Raw genomic sequence first — 20178 nt, 5'->3', positions numbered from 1 at the left:
CAATACAAATACCTAAGCAGATTCCTGAGTTAATGCTGTTTCAGTTGTGAAGCATTAGGGGAAAAATACTAATAGTTTTCTACATCAGCTGCATCAAATTCAAAACCAAGCATTTATGTGGGTACTTTGGCAGAAAACAACAGTGACCCCAGTTAGGTCTGCTCTTTCATAATGATAACTCAAGGAATTTTATTCAACATTGATTTTATTCAGCTGTGTTTAAGTAACATGCAGTTATTGCACTTGATCTAATATATTTTATTTTTTTGGCAAATTGCATGTGGCTTAAGCTTCAGAGTGCTTCTCTTTGTTGCTTTTTACCATGTATTAGATGCAATTTCATATCAGTGCTACGTTCACAAAGTGGTGGGTGCTGCCTTTTTGGCATAAGATGCTAAAGCTTTGTCAGTGTTCATGTTATAGAAATTTTCTGTGAGGAGCTATAATGTTTCAAAGCTGTGCTGCTTTTAGATTAAGATGTCTGGTAATTGTGCTGTCTAGAGACAACAGTAAGCTTTCCGAGGAAGGGATAGCTGAATGTATTAATAAAGTAGGATTTTTACCAGGAAAATTGAAGTAGTGGTTGGCTACTTTTTTGTATGTCTTGGCACATATCTTGATGCAAAATTGGTTTACATTCTCTGAATGCAGTCAAAACCTATTTATGTATTGAATTAATTATGAAGACTTTAACATAACCTGTAATAATGGCTTATTTTAGCATTGCTGAACAGTCATGATTATTCTCAACTAGGACTTTTCAAACATTCCAAGCCAAAGAGCTGCTGGCTTAAAAATGATGTCCTGGTAATGTTAAAAAGCACTAAATACATACAGAAAAGGAAAGTATATTCTGATGGGGGAGCTGTCAAGCAAGATTTTTAAAACAATGTCACCAAATTAAATGAAGCTTTAATAGGTTTTGATTACCAAAATAAATATTACATGTTATCCTGAGTCAGGTTGGGCCTACACTGTCAAAAAGCATCCTGGAACTAAAATTTCAAAGTTGTACAAAGCAAAAAGAAAATTTATTAGTAACTGAATCTCCAGAAGCCAATGTTTGGTGATGAAATAGGAAAAGTAAGCTGTGATGAAAAACTTGCCATATGCTACTTGAGTTACTTGCATATAGAAGAACTCACTAGTTAGACAACAGTTAGATTACTTTGGTTCTGTAATATCCTCTTTCATTCTTCCATGATCATAACAGATCAGAAATTATGTTTTCTAACAGTCTACCTGGTTTTTTTTTAATTCTCCTAAAAACCCTCTGTAGGATGGTTGTTTTCAAGAGTGGTTTTCCAGTCATCCATTTTGATGCTTGTTCACCAAATGAAGATTTGTCACGCAATTTTGGGTGACTGGACTCCCATGTCTGTAAAACTATAGGCTGTTCCTGCTTTTAAGGTCTAGTATATAGTCTTTACTACCTTTCCTAAATAGAGAACATTTTATACTCATATGTTGATATAATCATTTTCGCTCTAAGTATGAAGTTTCACACACATTAGGTTGTGTTGGTATATAAAGTGGAAAAATTAGTTCAGGACAATTAATATCCCCCTTTCACCCCATTTCCTGTCTACCCTGCTCCTCCCTTAATTTGCTGCTGGTTTCCCCCTTTCCCAATGTTTTCTATAGAGGGGAACAAAAGCCACTATGAGAAGAGAAGTAAGGGAAGTATGGTGGAGGATAACCAAGTAAATACTGTACTTCACTTAAAAAATATATAAATGATACTGAATAAACTAATGGAAAAACACTATGAAAAGTTAATGAGGGGAGAGGGAAGAAATGCAGCTTTAACTTATTTGGAATTCCAGTTAGTAAGTCTTCAGAGTAGCTATTTATGTTCAGGTACCTAAATTCAATCTGAGAGCGCTGGTAGGGTTCTAGAAAGTTCTTGTGCTGAAGGCAATGGATGAAAACTGTGATGATGGTATTTTGGTACAGCCCAGAAGAACATTTGGAGGGTAAGTTTCCCAGCCATGCTGCTTTCACTTGGTTCTTATTGCAGAGTGTTCTTGGAGCTTGTAGAATGGAGCTGGTTGGGATGAGACCAGGGCTGTGTCTTTGGGGTTGATGTGTGCTGCTGTGTGTGCTGTTCATGGGCATCCAGTCCATAGGATCAGACTAGAGCTATTCTGAAAGGAAACCTCCTAAATGAATGTAATGTGGATGCAATGTTCTGAGCAGCAACTCTTCTGCTTTCCAGATCTACTTCTGTTGTGCTACCCTATTTTCTAGTGCAGATGTAGCCTAAAATGTCCTCTTTCTGCTGAAGAGAAGCTTATTTGCAAATGCTATTTTCTGAAGTCCCTCATTCAGTTTCCTAATTTCTGTCCAAATATGATGATTACAACTAAAAGTAGATGAGACACAGCAAAGGTGAAAGCTATTCTGAATAATCTGTGATGTCTGAAAGAAATTAAGGGGGGGGGGGGGGGGATGGTTTTAAGGAAGATTCAGTTCTCTTCAAAATTATCATCACTAAAACAAATAGACTGCTGATCATACTTTGGGGGACAATTCATGAAATAAAACCAGTACCTAGGAAGTTAGAAGTTTTGATTTCAAGTTTGGTTGGTTTTTGTTTTTTTTTTTTTAAGGCTTTAGTCTAAGTATGGAAAAAAAAATACAGAGGTCAAATAGTTTCAAACACTGGGTATAGCTACCCATTTCATTTCCAAGATCGGAGAGGATACCCAGAAATAAGATGTCACAATGTATAGCATTGCAGTTCTGTATGGCCTATACAATCTGCCATAGGACTGATTTATGAAATTAAGAGTACTTTTTATAATAAAGCTAGAATTGTTATATTACTATGAGATTTGTCTGATAAGTATAAGCTTAAATCACTTATGAAAAAACTGTGTAGAGGTTTGCCACATTTTTTACAACTGGATATAAATTTATTTTGCCTTTCTAGACTTCAAACAGGTCTTCATTTGGCCATGTGTACCAGATATATGTTTAAATTCACAGCTACAGTCTGTTTTGAGTAGAGATAAAATGACAGAATATGTAACAGTTCTTTCTGAATATTGTAGATGACAGGTCTATTGTTAGAAACCCCTGTGTTTAATCAAGAAATCTGATAACTAGCAGGTTGTACATAATTATGTACACAATCACGTTCTATTATTCCCACTGCTGAAGATCAGATCTGTAGCAGTGATTTTGTTTCTGCTTTATATGCTTTTAGTGATGATGGTGTAAAAAAACTTTGTGACAAGTGTGCATCTTTGTAAATAGGAGGCAACTGCCAGAACCACTGCCAGTTCTTTCTGCAGTGGTGACATTATTTTAATAAAACTTAACTGCTAGTGAAAGTTGAATACTGTGAAAAGTAGTGTAAACAAAGAGCTTTTGTCATGTATTGACCCACTAGGAACAATTGTGTTATTAAAAATAATAATAATAATAATATACTTACCTTGACTCTTTACATTGTATGGTAGAAAATGTGGCCCCTTGATGCTGGATTGTTTCTGATATCGCTCAGAAAAATATCCATCGCTACCATGGACAATGTTCAGACAAAATGGCAACAGTAAGGTTATTTGTAAATGCATGTTTCCAAATCCGTTCTGTGTTAAAAGGGGAGGAAAAGTTTGTTATAAAGAAGAGCTGTTCAGTTCTGTTTCTGGTGTATGAATGAGTTTTCTTAAAGTATCGGTATTAAAAGTAACGTTATTTGTGCTTACTTCCTCCTGCTTTCACTAGTTGTGAAAAATCCTCTAAGAAAAAAGGAATCGGTATTCCTATCACTTTGAATGCTAGAATCTTGTATAGGTAGCCTAAAGTTAATAGTCTCACTCTTAGGAAAAGAGTAATTTTAAATGGATGCCAGCATATTTAAAACCACTGTCTTCAGAAACAGTGATTATTTTCCTAGTTACACCAGAGCTCCAAACGTAAGTTCGGAGTTGCATGTATCAAAACTCATGAAATGAAGCACGATATCCTGGCTCCTTCAGCATCAGTGGCAAAAATCTCACATTGCCTTGCTTGAAGCCAGGCTTTCATCTGTAGCCTTTTAAATAGCCCTGGTGGCAGTAAGGATGTTATTACTGGCCCTTAAATATCAACCCCCTTCCCTCCCCAGTCAGAAGACATGTATCCTATAGAAGTTACCTTCAAAACCAAATAGAATGAAATGAAATCATAACATACCAAAATGTTGCAGAGCTCCAATGCAGAGTGGTAGAGCAGTGAAACCTCTACTGAGGAGTTCTTTTGCCACTGGTGAGTGAGCAGAAGCTGATGATTTCAAGTGTAACCCTTGAGTATTTATACGATTTTCCCCCTAGTTGGGTGACTGCTGGTCATAAGCTCCTCCCCAAAAATCAGTAAGCAGTAATTATCTGTGTGTCTATGTGTGTTTTTTAGGGGTGGGGGAAGCTATTTTGGGCGGTCATCCTAGGTCCTGTTAACGGGGTTTTGGGGTTGGTTGTGGGTTTTTTTCTTCCCTTAGATTTCTTAATTGTTGATGGAATTGTATTGCTTATAGCTTTTATTTTCTAAAATTTTATGACCCCTCTTTTTTTAGAGCTTTTAGAACTAAGAAGGATAACATTGGAGAAAAAAAATAATGAATTTAAATAAGATGAGTAATTCTAAGTGTTTCATTTGGATTTCTTTGTAATGTTTTAAGGGAAGAACTATACATTTTGAACTATGGTGAGCTGTTACTTTCAGGAATAACCCCTCTGAAGTCTGTAGAGACTACTTATGTGAGTAATTCTTCGTTGGGATATGAGTAGAGAACTTGAAATCAATTAACTTGTTAATAAGAGAGTTTTGTGAGAACCTGAACTTTTAAGTAGTTATTTTAGGTGATTCTTAGTTTCACATTATATTTCTAGACTTCTGTTTTGATGCTGGAGGCACAGTACTATGTATATGATGTATTCTGCCAGTAATGTTTCGGCATTAGGAATTCTTGAAATGCAAGCTTACCTGACACAATGAGAACTTCATTGTGTCTAGTTGTAACAAATACATTGAAATTCATACTGTTTAAATTTGCAAACGTTATACAGGCTTATTTGGGGCTGATGGAGCTTTTTTTAGCTTTTCTGCTGTCAGCAATTAACTTTTTTTTAAGGTTTGTTCAATCAAATGCAGCTATTGCTGTACTTCTAAATGCATGTGTTTCCTGTTAAATGGTTTCAGTTTAGTAAATTTAAATTGCTGCTGGTTTACTGCTGGTGGATCAAACTTGATTACAGCTTATCTCTCTTTTTTTTTTCTTTTTTTTTTTTCTTCAGATTATAAACCAGTTATAGCCGTTAGTTTGTTAAACCAGTCTTGATTAATGGACTTAATCCACACATTGTGACTTCTTTTTTTTAATAAATAATGGAATCTTACAGTGTTTCAGCGTCACTTTGATTTATGTTCAGTACTAAATTGTAATTTTCAACCCTTAAATTGTTTGGGATGCTGAAACATCATTTAAGATCAAAGGGCAGAATAAGAGAGAACAAAATATTAGTGTACTTTTATCAATCATTCTCAGTGAAAATCCCTGCATATAAATTATTTATGTATTAAAATTCTTCTGCTAATTGCAAACTTTTTTGACATTTTTATATGGTATTCAGTCTTGCAGGTTTTTTTGGATGTGTTTGAAATTCTTTGTTTCCCTTGCACCAAAAACTGGTTGAAAAACAGAGATAATTTATATGTGTTGTTACTAAAGGAAGTTGAGCATGTTCTACAAGTTATAGTGCTGATGAAATGAGCATGTATTTATTTTTCAAGGTTATTTATTACATTTATGGAAGCTGTCTGAGGAGCTTTTTGGTGAGGTACAAACAATAACTATGCAGAAGAACATGTATGCATCTGTATCCTAATACCAATTGTAGAAATACTGTAATCAGGAAAGGGTACTAGCGTGTTATGTTATAGGAATATGAATAAATAACATGCATTACTGTTCTCATGCACGGTAGCTACAGAAGGGACACCTGTTACTGTTCCAACCAAAAGACTGAGCTGGTAGCTCAGAACTGTGTGGCTATCCCGTGGAATGACAGGTTAATGTGGGCTGAATTTTACCTGCTTTGTGTCTTTGTTTAATTCCACACTCTTCAACTTTTTTGGCTTTTATGTATTATGGCAAATATCCTAGAACACAAGTTACTGTACTGAAAGAGACCAATGGACCATCAAGTCTATTTTGCTTACAATTGTGCTGATACCTTTGCTTACTAGAGGGCTGTATTAATGTTGTGACTTAAAGGCTGCTGCAATAATTTATTTAATGTATTGTTGAACAGTTCTTTTCTTCTCTTCTTCTTCCTAGGCATCCTCTAAAGAGCAGTATGTTCCATTTTTGTAAATAAACCTTTTCTGCTGCAGGGGTCTTCAGACTGAAGGCTGCTTTTTCCATTAAGCTTGCATGCCCAATCTGGTCAGTGGTTTTCAGAGAATGTTTGCATGTCTGAGATAGCATTTTTACCTCCCATACGTGCATTCGGTTCCTTTTTAATATTTTGGAGAAGGAAGGTTTGTCCTCAAGTTGTTTGTGTAACTTCTCAAGGTGTTTCATTTAAAAATTAGTATCTATAAATTCAAGTAAGCATCCGGTCATTTGCTTTTGACAGAGGCAGCAAATGTATGGGCATAGAGTTTATTTCCTCCTTGAAGAAATGCAACTCCAACCCCTTTTTTTGGTTCACATAAATCTAAAAATAGCTTTTGATTTTAAAACATTTAAATATACAGCCCTCAGTGGGAAGTGTGGTTGTTGCTAATTTGACAATATTTGGTTAAGAACAGCAGGCGACAGTTTTGTGCACACACAGGTTCATGCTAATTTCTAGCCTAATTCATAAATACCCCCAAAGCAGGCACACTTACATTACAAAAGCACCAATAATGTACACTGATATTTACCCAGCAGCCTCGCTTCCTGCTTTGGCTCCTTCTGGGCAGGAAAGTGAATAATCTCTATGTGTTTCTGTAAACAGGGATGATTGTGGGCTCAAAAGGCAAACCTGTTGTCCTTGTGTTTAACCTGAGCTCCACTCTATTGTGCTATCTTATGCTACTTGTTTGGTTTGAGGTTTTGTTTTTTGTGGGTATGGGAAACTGAGAACTGGAGTTCACTGCTTTTTTATGTTTTCCCTGTTGCTGTGCATATTTCCTATTGGCAGAGCACTAGCACATATTTAGCTCTAAGCGTGCATATAAAAGGCAGCCTTCGGTATATTTTGCATGTGCAAAAATACATGCAGTAGACATACTTGTATATACCTGGTTATAGTAACAGCATGTTTTTAAACAGGTATGCAAATAACCTTTCTTGTTTTCAAAGTATAGACATTCAGATGTTTTTGTTTTATAGTTATGCATTCAGAAAGTTGTTTTTGCTTACAAAGGGAGGTGTCTTTGCTCCCTCATGCTCCCCGTCCTACTACTGTAATAGTGAGGAATAACATTTGATCCATTGCACCATTACAAAACATGCTTTTTAGTTATGTACTGGCAGCTTCTTCCCATGTAGAGGTAGCCGTGGTAGGTGCTACAGTGATGTAATAGCTGAAGTCCTAAGCTTAGTTGCAATAAAAAGACTCAGAATAGTTTCTTTGGACCATTTGAAATAGGTACTGGAATCACAGTGTCTTTAATGCCGTTTGCAGCAGCAGCAGTGTTTGATCGTATTTGCTGACTGAATTTCCAGTTCGCTGTTGAATGTTGTTGGAAAGCAAGCGCTCACGCGTGCTTTCCAACCCCCCCTTGTTGCTTCAGTGTCTTATTCCCACAGAGTCGGTATGAGTGACATGGTAGTGATATCATGATTTGGGAAATGGGAACTGACTTTCACTGCACTCCTGCAAGTTTCAAAGTGACTTGAATGAGTCCCACAATAAGTAACTACTTCCAAGGGCAAAGTATGGAACGTATTTATTAAGCATAAATTTTAATAAAACAAGCAACCACTCCCTGTCACCCACCCTATCACCACCCTCACACATACATACCCCAAAAAAAGGGAAGAAGAGAAGCAAAACTCAGAGAAAGACTGGGCTAGGTCCTTGTAGTAGTTGGAAACTGGCTAAATATGTAACTGATGCTGAGGAAAAGAACTGTGAGTCCTTTGAAAGTAATAATTTACAGCTTTAACTCGGAATTTGTCTTATTTTTAATAATTGGCTTTTAATCTTAATCCTGACATTTTTGTACTTTATAATTACTATTTATGTTAAAATATGGTACTCAAGGAACCTGGTGGGTGTTGTTTACTCCTTTTGTTTGGCTGGGTAATCTCAGCTGTGAAGAAAGGGACGGGAATGCATTGGAGGGAGATTTTTCCTGTAGTTTAAAAAGTAGTCTGAAACATTTGGAGTAGCTTTTTATTGATGACTGAAAATCTCAACACAATTATTAACACAGTTAAGACAACACAATTATTTTGCTGTCTCTGGCTCAGTATTTATGACTAGTGCTTTCTGATGTTGTTGGTTCCAGTTTTGTTATCTGCATGAAGTAACCTTTGAAGACTTAACCTTAGTGTGTGAAAAGTTTTCCTCTATTAAAGTGCTTATACCCAAAACTCATGGTAGGTTCCACTTTGCAAAATATATGCAAAATAATATGTATATGACAATATATATGTATATGACAATATACGTATGACCATAATAGCTTGTAGCACCATCTCTGGTGAAGAAATTCTCCAGTCTCCAATTTTAAGTTCTCAAAGAAAGGCACTCAGGAATTTCTAAAAAGTGTTTGAAAGCCTGCCATGAAATTAAAGGAGTAATTGGGTTTCCTAGTCTGTGGTGCACTTTATGACACTCTGGAAGCTCCTAAATCATCTCAACTCCGTATTTTAAAACTGTCCTCTCTTTCTTTCTGTCACGCTATGGTGAAGAGTGTTTGCATGCTCCTGTGTTAGTGGACAGGTAAGCCCTCAGTGGAAGTGCAAAGAAACGTGTTCCACTGTACTGTAATGGGGGAGACTAATACAGAGGTTTTGCAGCTGCTTATTGCTGACAGTCAAATGAACCCAAAGTAGTAGGAAGGAGAAAAAATTATGAATTCAATACCTGTGGGAAATCCGGGGGGTGGTTTTTGGGGGGTTTTAAGTTGGCTTTGCTTTTGTTTTGTAATTGTTGGTACTTTGTATTTACATGGAGGGTATTTTCTGTTCCAACACTAACCACTTAGACTGCATGGGACTAGAAAATACCTTGGTGAAGAAGATACTTACCTTGCTAATTGCAAAATAAATAAGATTTCTTTTGCGTTTCAGAATGCATGTCATCTTTTGAAATCAATAGAGGCTTGTTGAAGTAATCTGCAGGGCTGTGTAATCCTATCTATCTAAATATTTTGAGGTACAATAAAAAATTCTCTCTTTAAACAAAACAAAGGAAACTGTTTACTCCTACAGTCCCGTACTAGTCTTTTTATAGATTTAAAGTCCTTATACTTTTAACACTTGTAATTGTGGTTGAATAAATGTCCTACTTTCAAGTAGTAATGGAAAGATGGTCTGTATTTATTCTGGCACTGCAAAACTGACTGCTGACCAGTTTGTGCTGTTCAGCTCAGATAACTGTTGATCATAGGAGCTCTACTTAGTATAGCAGTATATTTAAATAGATGACACCAAGTTAAATATCTGTAGTTGTATTCTGACTGTGTTAACTTGCAGAGGCACTGAATGACTACGCTGAAACCTCAGGAAAAGTGTTCCACATAGGCTATAGAGAAAGCTCTGATTCTGACATGAGTTTCTGTTTATACATTCCACAGTCAGATAGTATTATTGCATAATGCTTTCTAACAACACTACATTTTTTGTGGCCCCATTTCATTATGCTTCTATAAAGATAAAATAATTTCCACCCATCTTAGAGAATTTATGAGACTAGAGTAGAAGATACAAAACAGAAGTACTGGTGTTAGGAAGGATGTTTTGCAGTACCTTGGGTATGTTGCTGGCCTGTCTATTCCTCCCTCATTTTTATTCCTCCCTCCCTTGCCTCTGAAAGTAAAAACAACAAATATTGTTTAAATTAATGCATTAATTTGAAACTCCTATCAGATGTCTGGCTGTAAATGAAAACTGATCAATTTCCAAGACATGGAGAAGACAAAGCTGGTTTTATATGTTGATATTAATCCTTTCTCTCAGAAATGCTTTTCTAGTTAAGTAGTTTAAGTGTTCATGTCGCAGCACTCTCAAAACTATCAAGCTGCAACATCTCATACCATCATTCTCTTCATGCCAGTCCCTCTGCTGCCTTCTCCTCATCCAGGGCACGTTCTCACTCTTCTCTCTGCTTTTTCCTCTTGGCTGCCCAACCCCTTAACAGAACCAGCCACAGCTGCACTGTATCTACATCAGCCAACCCACCACCCCTGAAGCCAGCCCACAGCTGTATGTTATTAATATTAATTAACCCAGCTTCATTCCTCTACATGTTCATATATTTAAAGTTTTGGATTTTCACTAGATCTGTTTGAAGGTGTAAACATGCAGGTGATGGCAGGACTTGTGCCTTCCTGATGGAGGGGAGGAGCAGCATTATCCAGTTAACTTTGTACACAGTTTAGGAAGAAAAATTTTCAGGAGGCCTGACCACTGAGTAACCTAAGCTAGTACGAAAATGTGACCTTGGATTTTGATGAGGGGGTTCCACAAAACTGTTTCTGGAGCTGCTTAAACATAACCAGGTGAAGAGAATTCCAGTTCCTTCTGCCTGGAGATGCTCATTTTAAGCCTTCTGCCTGATGTTCACTGCACTCTCAGTTGTGTCAATACAGTGGTTTATGAAGCTTTCCTGTAAGCTAAACGTAAGAATTTGATTGGGAGTAAAATGCAATCAGACTTTCCTGGGAGTGATGGAAGGAGGGAGGCTTGTTTTCCATAGGTCCAGATCATTTCACAGAATGTGTTAAATTATTTTTCAACACCTGAAATATACAGTTGGTCTTTAAAGATTGCTGCAAGTGTTCTTTCTTTTTTAGTAAGTGCCTGATGTTTAAAAACCTGATATCTAACAGTTTAAAAAGCATTCACATAAAAATGTAAAAAAGCTAAATAGTCATATTTTCCTGGGGGGGAGTAGTTTTGTGGCTTTTTTAATTATTTTTTTATTTTTATGTGACTTTTATTAGATTATTTAATACCTTGTTTTACCTATGTGCCTGCTGAGCACAAGGTTTCTGCAGACTCCCTGGACCACAGTGAATACTGTAGAAGACATGGTAAAAGAATGTAGGAACCACTCCTACTTTCCAAAAGGTGAAAAAGTTCAAGCAGCTTCCTCAGGTATTCCATAATTAGGGGAATCTTCCAAATACTTGGTGAAAAATAGGTGTAACTGAGCTGCTTTTTCAAGTGTACCCACTGGAGCAGGTAGTCAGCGAGCTGAATAGTCTCATTCATTGACCTTACTACCTGCTGTGGTTTGGACAATTGGCACAGAGCTGTTTTTTAAACATTCATGTTTAAAAACATGTGCCAGAGGTTGGGGGGTGGGGGGGTGAGTGAAGATCCAGACTTTTACAGCCAGAACAAATAAAAGTTGTCTGAGTTCACTTTAAAAATAAGGGATTTATTTGTTTTTTTAAAACTGGTATTTTAAATATTGCTGTCTTCATTTATTTAAATTGAAACTTAGGAAAGTTCTGTCAGTGGATAGGCATATGGTGGATGCAGGTCTTGTGAGGAGTGGCTGAGGGAACTGGGGTTGTTTAGCCTGGAGAAAAGGAACATCAGGGGAGACCTTACCACTTGTTAAAACTACCTGAAAGGAGGTTGTAGTGAGGTGGGTGTCTTGTCTCATCTCCCAAGTAGTAAGCTATAGGACAAGAAGAAATGGCCTCATGTTGTGTGTAAACTCATCAAGTTTAGACTGGATATTAAGAAAAATTTCTTCACCAAAAGGGCTGTCAAGCGTTGGAACAGGCTTCCCAGGGAAGTGGTAGAGTCTTCTTCTCTGGAGGTATTTAAAAGACTTGTAGATGTGGCATTTAAGGCAGTGGTTTAGTGGTGGACTTGGCAGTGCTGGGTTAACAGTTGGACTTGATGATTTTAAAGGTCTTTTTCGACGTAAACGGTTCTATGATTCTATATAAACTTTCTATACTCTCTCCCTTATGCAAAGTAAGTTTGAGTCCATGGAGCCTAATTGTTCCTTGTGATCATTAATAGGACTGGGTTTAGTTTCACTTAGCTGAGATTGGATTTTTACAAGCATTATATTGTCATAAAGGGGAGTCATAATTACCTGCTTGTAATAAAGCGCTAATGAAGTGGCTGCTTTTTATTATTACAGAAAATGCATCAGGGCTGCAAAATTTTATAGGTGGCACTTACTGTATTACCTGATTCAAATGTACAAACTTCAATGTCTCCTGCATTTAATAGGAGAAAAATCACATGAATGTGAAGGATGTTTTTTTATAGTACTTTAACCAGTAGGCTCTCATATTCAAAGGCTTGAGGACTGAAAGATAGTTATATAAAAGTGGTTCTTATGTGGAGCAGATAAATACTTCCCAAACTATTGATACAAAAAAATATCCAGATACCAGGGAAGGACAGGGACTGCTAAACTCATGACAGACAACCTGACCAAACTGTCAGCTTGTTTCCAGTGGTGATACTTTCTGATCCTGCTGTTACTGTAGAAAATGGCAGAACCAAAAACTGAACTCCTGCTGTAGGTGATGTTCGATGACTTCTGCACCCATTGATGGTGAGATATAAGCAAGGATCTCCACAGGGTTAATGGATAAACCTGATGTGTTTCTGCTGCATACAGAAGTAGAAGTGGATAACTTTGCAAGCAAAAATTAAGTGCTTTGAGATTTTGAGTGTGTTGCTCTTGGATTTAGGTGTGCAGGTTCCACTAAAGCCTTTAAACCTTTCTGGACATTCACAGTAAATTGACCGCACCTTTGACTTTGTAATTATCACAGCTTAAGAATATAGCTATGGAAAGGTAATGCCTGCTTGACTGTATGTGGTTAAAGTGCTGTAATGTGGATGTGTTTAAGTCTTAATGGATTTACTAGATCAGAGAAGTTGTGAGGCAGGGAACTGAATCCACAAATGTCAGGTCCCCATCTGATTCGTTAACAAGTGAGACATTTTATTCTGTGAGATCTGCAACCAATAAGCCAGTGGTTTTTTGGTAGTAACTTAGCTAGGGATGTGGACAAAGGTAAAGTTTGTGGGACTCCTTTTGTTAAACAACTCATAGTCCATAAGCAAGGAGGAGGCTGCTCTGCTGTCAGCAGCTACTGACGATGACATATGCTACAGCAGAAAGCTGCTGCCAGATTTTAAGGAAGATTTTCTGACATGCAGGTATTGCTGCAGGTCTGGAGTGGAATAAGTCTTCCACCAATCTGCAATAACCAGGATAAAGAGTTAGGAACTTGAAGGGGGGATGAGAGAGTCCTATAGGATAGGAAATGGTGTATGGAGGGAAGGAGTCATTTATCTGATTGTGATATTGTGTCACATATATCCAGATTGTGATGTGGAGTCTGATTTTTATGGTTCTGTCATGCAACATCTTTCTTGAGAAATTCTTGTAGAACCTGTGGGTTTCTTTTAGTAACAAAAGATCAAAGGAGGGAGGACATGGCAACTCCTGGTGCTCAGGTCATCTGTTTTCTGATCAAACTTTTAATGAAATGGGAAGACCTTTGAGCAGTTCACCATACTAGGTGAATGTAAGCCTATATAATACACAAATTCAAGAGAAACAAATGATGTTTGGGTACTGCTGAGTTGGAAATTAAACCATCTTAAGAGTACGTGCCTTATCCTGGGCCTGAACCCAGCCTTTCTGGCTGTATACAGGCTGTTGGACCTTAGTACTGAAAAGATGAAGAAGTTTTACCATACTTAGCTGGCTGGAACCTGTGTTGAGCTGCTGGAAAACCAGAGGGACAGACAGGGTAAATGCTTTGTGGTTAGCTTGCACTGTGCTCCAAGGTGTAGTGGGAATGAGCAGTCTCCATCTACAACCAGTCTGGGATTGTGTACTGTGCGTTTGCATCTGAGGCATGCTCATGGGTGTACTCATTTTGCTATACATTATACTGTTGTGACTGAGGTTTGAAACTCACTATACTCTGAGTATGAAACTGTATTTGTTTCATTTTGTTCTCGCTACTGAATGGATTTAGCAGGTCCTTACAGAGCTTGAAAGTCAACTTTAGAAAACCTCTGGCAAAGGAAGTCTGTTGTCCAAATTGCCTTAGTTCCATGTTTCTGATTAGATCTTTAAAATGTTTTGGGTTTTTTAATGTATGTTTCCTGGCTGGGAAATGTCTTTAAATGTTGCCGCTATGACATTGAAATATAAGAGCATGAGAACTGATCAAGATCTGTAGTGAACATCTACTCCAAGTATCCTGGAGTTCTTTACAGATTCACCTCAGACAGAAGTGAAGAGGGGTATTACTTAAGCAAGCGCCTGTCTTCCCTAGCACATATTCCAGACTATTCAAATGGTGCAAAGATTTGGCCTCCCACAAGCTGTAGATTCCAGTTTGAAAGCTGCTATAACTACTTGTCTGCAGAGGAAAAAAGTATCATAAATTATTAGGAGGACATTTTAACATGTAAAAAAGAAGGCAGGATACATGTAAACCCTGAATGTTCTGAGACAGCTTGCCATGTTACGCATAAAAAAAAATATTTTTCAACTTAAAAGTGTGGAATCTGGGAAGATAGGGCTAAAATGAATGCTGTTATTTGATACGGTTTCTACAGTTTGCTTGATACATTTTGTCCATGCTACTTACATCACATCATTTATCGTTAAACCTGGTAGAGTCGATTCAATACTGCCTTATTGCCATGGCTTATCCAATTAGTATTTAGTTGTCTGATTCTGCACTAGAAGCAAGGCAAAATTCTGTCTTTATATTTGCAATTTTATTCTGCTTGCTAGCTTTTTTGGATGTTTTTTTTTTTTTTTTTTAAAGGTACTTCACAGTTTTGGGATAAGTGAGAAATAGACTTCTGTATTCAATTCAGATGCAGTAGCATCAAAAAGGATCCTTATACACAAAAGATCCATCTGCAAATTCACTAGAAGTTACAGAAATGACATTTGGAATTTGGGTTTATGATTGAAACCTTTTCATTTACCAGCTTGAAATATTTTTATATAAAGCTGAGCATCTTTAAACATTCTCATTTTTTCAGGATCTAAACATAACACTGTTTGTCTGTTGAAGTATTAGGTCACCAAGAATGCATGTTAGTTTATTCAGAGAGAGATTATTGTTTCAGAAAATAGACTTCCTATGTCTATAGACCTATGGTGGGATGTATTTGTTTACCTACCTATTAGTAAGTAAAAGTAAAATTAACATTACTAGCATATTCTCCTCCTTGTTCCTTTTTATACCTGTCTAAATCCAGATCTTTTCTGGTATGTCCTGTGTACATAAATTGTATTGGGTTTCAGTGTTGGATTCCACCTTGGGCTGTGCTGATGACCGCAGGATGTTTATGTGAACTATGCTGTTTCTGGCAGATTTCTCCCTCTGAGGCCTTCATGCGGTACTCTGTGTCAGAGACACTCATGTTATTTAGAACAGGTTTTTTTGTTTGTTTGTGCACCAATAGTTTGAAGGTACTTTAAGGGAAAATATATTTAGGCTAGTCATGTAGGGAGTGTCAACACTGCTGGGAAACCAAGAGCTGGCAGGAGCATGAGCAGAATTTCTTTGATATGTGGAATAATCTGTGGGCAACCTTAAATTATTTAATAGTAGTATAGGATAATTTTAATACCTTTTACAGTTTTTAGGGATCAAAAATGCAAAAACAAAGATAAGACAAACTTTTGCATTGCGTTACCTCACAAACTTAGAGGGGGTAATGGACATATTTTTGTCATGTTCTTTCTAAAACTGCTTTGGAATACCTGAATTTCTACTGGATCATCTTTTAGAAGCCGAGAAAGACTTCTCTGTAAAGGTTCATATTATCTAAAAACACAATCTGTAGTTTCTAGAGAATTTTATTAAAGTTGTCACAGTGATATTATCTATAATCTCCCAGTTAGGTCTTAATGATCTCATGGGATCTCAAAATCTTGGTCTTTTGAGAATGGAAAGTCAAAAACAGCCATAGAGGTAAAGGATCAGAATATCTGTCTCAGTTGAGAGGTCACTTCTGCAACCTCAAGAGTAGAGAGCAAGTTAACATTTCAGTATTTTCAAACTGTCCTTCTCCTGAAAGATAGTGTGGGTCACACTACCATCTGACTGTTCTGATGGAAAACTGCCTTGGGCTGTTTGTTCAGAGCCCTGGGAGAAGCCTCTCTCCTGAGTTATTAACATGCTATCCTTGGGAGTCCTTCATTCCTAGGTTACATGAAGGACCAATATGACACCTAAGTGCATAGATGCACATGCTTATTTGTGTCTACTAGCTGTGGGCAGTTATTTTGAATATTTACATGCATACAACTGCAAAAAAAGTGATAGTTAACAAGACTACATATTGTGTTTGGATTTATTTTATGGCCTACATCTAAAATGTCTACTGAAACAAAACATTTTTTAGTCCTCGGTTTTACTTATGGTCAGGAAAAGACTGTAGTGCTGCCCAAGTCTCAACAAACAACTTGCCACCAAGGTTTGATGGCATCATGTTACATTTAAGATGACTGGACAGTGAAAAGTAAAATACTAGGTTTTTTTGGTTTGGGTTTTTTTTTTTTTTGGCAATGGGATCTACACTGGTTTATGCAAATGTGGATAAAATCTCTGATGGCTTTTTAAAGGATATATATGGCCCAAATCTCTATTTAACAGAAAATGAGTTTATAGAGTCTAAGAACCTAGTTCTGAGTTTCTGCAATCAGGTTGATGGCCCATCAAAAGTCTACCAGCTCCCTGTATGCCTACAGCACAGTACTTTCCTTACTTCTGCATCTATGCCTTGTGCCACATGCCTGGAAGGCACATAAGAGGCATCTCAAGTTTCTGTTCTTGTGCTTGGAGGAGAAAGCAGAGGCAGTTATACTCTGTTACTGTCTCTTCCAAAAGAAAGTCTGTTTCTTTCAGAATGTAGTCTGTTAAGCAGTGAAGTAGATGTGAGGTCTTGAGGAGCATTTAGCTGCCAAACTGTAATAAGTTTTTATTGTGCAAATGCAATCTGAAATCTGTAATAATTGTATAGAATTTCATGACAGTGGCATAATAGATATTTGCACATTACACCAATATGTGACAAATTCCAAACCTATGGAAAGAATGAAGGAATTGAAGCTGCTTTGCAAGATGGATGCACAGAGCTAGGGAAGAAACATTTTTTTCCTGATAGTTTTATTAATGAATGGAAAACAGTTTTAAACAAATTTTTCTGAAAAAGCAAAAGCCCAGCGTATAAGAAATTGAAGTTGGACTGGTGAAAATTTGACAATGTTTTAATTATCTGAAAACCTAATCTTGAGGAAACCTCACATTTTCCACTAGAGACGAAAAAAACAATGTTATAACGTTGGGTAATTATTTTAATGGTCAGACTCTTTTCTCTTATGATTTTATAATCCAGGGCACCATTTTTTTTTTGTTTTGAGGAAATAGACTTTTGCAGTCTTTACTAATTATTATTGCTATTACAGACATAATATTTAATATTATTATTAAAAGCTGTTTAATCTACAGAAACTGATGTTGGAAGTGCTGTGTGTTAAGACTAAATGACTATAAATTAAAATGAAATCTTCACAAGAAAAAAAGCCAAGAATACAAATATTTCATACATGTCCTCTATGTGTCTTTTATATTTCTGTAATTGAAAGCATAGTCATTTATTGTCTCTGCATTCTCTCTCCTTACTGATATTTGCTTCCTCTAAGAACCTCTTGCCAAACAGCTCCTAAGAGTAAGAAACTAGTACTTTGGAAAAGTTTAAATTCACAAGTACGCCAGCTTCAGGTCATCTCTTCCCAATGGGGCTTCTTCTTTTCTTCCTCCCAATCATTTATGAAGCTTGCATCTGGAGAACCTTTTAAAGATTGGTATTGCAATGTTCCTGGCTCTTCCTGAAGAACAATGTTTTTTACTTTTGAAGTAAAAAAAAAAAAAAAATGACGGCAAAGTTGTTAAGAACTGGTTTTTTGAATTGTGTTTTCCCAAGGTCTGGCACTTGTTTGCTTTAGTACAGAATGTTTGCTCTGAATTTTAGTTATTGTCCTTCAGTATGAGGACAAAGTGCTTATAATATATTCTATGTTTTGGAGCTGATTGAACTGTTAATCTTGTATCCTCCTATATGTATGTATATCAGAATAATCTGTAAAGAACTATAAATATAGTTAGGAATATCAGTATATCTTCTAGAGTGCATCTTTTGGGGGAATTGTAATGTGCTTTTGGAAACTGCTTGGTCATTACAATATGTAAATACAGAGAGAGGATAAAAGTTTTAAAACTCTGTGTGTATGTGTAGGTGATCATTCTTTGGCTTTACCTCAAAGTAATCGGAATACAACTATCAGATAACCCTTTTTCTGTGGTTATTTTTGGGGGTTTGGTTTGGTTTTGTTTTGTTGGGTTTTTTTTTCCCCTGCGCTTTGCTTCCCCTCAATATTGTGGCTAGGCAGGTATTGGAGATTTCCAGTATTATATAGACCTCCAGATTTTCTTATTGCCCTCATGCCAGGAATCCTGGATGACAATGGCATGCTTATACACACACACACAGGTAGGCATGACCACTGCTGTTTCAATGGCAGTAGCTAAAATGGTAAATCAAAGTACAGATGTTCGTATATCAGCGTGCTCGGTTCGTACTGTTGTCTTTTAGCTTACTATAGGCAGCCCACAGGTCCAACGCTGCCCAGAGAGATTTGGCCTTACTGCCCCCATACTGTGCAGTGCAGTCATGATGTTATATACAGTAAACACAAAGCTTTCAGGAAATTTTGTTACACAGGTCAGCTAAACTGTAGATCCTCTCTTGGAGGCCTTGGGATTACTGTGTGCTACAGTCATCTGGGAAGCCTGGGTTGTCAGACACGAGCTGTAATTCAGAAAATTAGGGATATATTTTATTCCCCTTGCAGTCAGGAAGGAGCCAGTGTCGGGGGGGCAGAGTAGAGCAGAATGGGAGTCACTCCAAGGGCAGGGGTTTTTGGTGATCAGCAATAGATGGTAGAAGTGGAAGAAAAATGAGAGACAGAATCTACTCTAGTTCAGTCAGGCTATGAGAAGGTAAGAAAAGAGTGCATGCTGACAGAATTTTTAGACCCATTCTCATAAACTAAACTCACTGTGCAGGCTTTATCAATTTCTCTAAGCACTGAAGTTCTTAATTCTGAAAGCAAAGTGTAGTTTAGTTTCTACTGGAAAATAAAATACTGAAAGGGATTTGAGTAGGTGTCGCTATTGCAGAGAGTGCCGTCTCAGATCAATAAAACCAATGGCTTTAAAAACTGCTGCCTTCTTAGGCATCACACATTTTGACTTAAATTTTGTAGGTGCTTGAAGTACTCACAAAATTACCTCCATTTAGGCAATGAGACTCAAGCCCATGCCACAGATAGCCTCAATCCTAGGGGACAGGCACTTCCATGTTCTGAATACCACTTTTACAGAGGCAACTAAATGCTGTCCTCAGGATGAGGCTGGAGATAAGATTTCAGATACACGCCTTTCTCCAGGTGGCAGACTGAGGCATTGTGGCACTCTGTATACTGCCAGTTATAAATCCATCCTTAAGTGTCTCACGCTGTCTGTTATTCAGTGAATTGCAGGACTGAATGCTCTGTGATTCCTGCATCTCTCTTTGCATCTGGACCTTAGCACCCACTGATGACGAATGGCTTCTGCTCCCTCTAGGCAGAACCACCCAAAAGGACTAAAACACACCAGATGCTGTCCACATTTTAGTCAAACCTTCCTAAAATGCAGTTGCAAGTACCTTCATTGATGGAGGAAGATAAGATCATACAGTTGAACACATTTGTATTATAGTTAGAACAGTTAGGCAGTTATTTATGTTATTTATTGAAATATTGATATTGATGTTGATATTGATATTGAAATATTGAAATTGATGACAGCCGAAGAACTGTTATTTAGAACAGTTAGGCAGTGGAAGATGGGGGAGTAATTTTATTTTTTTGGACTTCGGTGTTATGTTCTTTCCCTGTC

At 37.2% G+C, this 20178-nt stretch overlaps 2 protein-coding genes across 3 annotated transcripts in view; one reads left to right on the top strand and one right to left on the bottom strand.

Annotated features, from left to right (window-relative positions):
• Window positions 1-19994, bottom strand: part of COL10A1 (collagen type X alpha 1 chain) — a 28536-nt gene extending 8542 nt beyond the window's left edge. The window contains exons 1-2 of one of the 2 annotated variants that reach the window (XM_080389712.1): window positions 4183-19994; window positions 3443-3596 (exon numbers count right to left, since the gene is read on the bottom strand). In XM_080389712.1, coding sequence (XP_080245838.1) covers window positions 3443-3581 — 139 coding nt within the window. In that variant the 5' untranslated portion in view covers window positions 3582-3596; window positions 4183-19994. Of the gene's footprint in view, window positions 1-3442 lie in introns of both variants that reach the window. The other variant, XM_080389713.1, reaches the window with a different exon arrangement.
• LOC308064753 (dermatan-sulfate epimerase) overlaps window positions 1-20178 on the top strand; it is a 197325-nt gene that overhangs the window by 21348 nt on the left and 155799 nt on the right. The gene's annotated exons all lie outside the window — the stretch shown is intronic.

This window comes from Falco punctatus (genome assembly GCF_963210335.1).
Source record: "Falco punctatus genome assembly, chromosome: 5".
In the NCBI taxonomy this organism is placed as follows: domain Eukaryota; kingdom Metazoa; phylum Chordata; class Aves; order Falconiformes; family Falconidae; genus Falco; species Falco punctatus.
The sequence above is the reverse complement of the archived record's forward strand: the minus strand, read 5'-3'. Positions and strand labels throughout refer to the sequence as shown.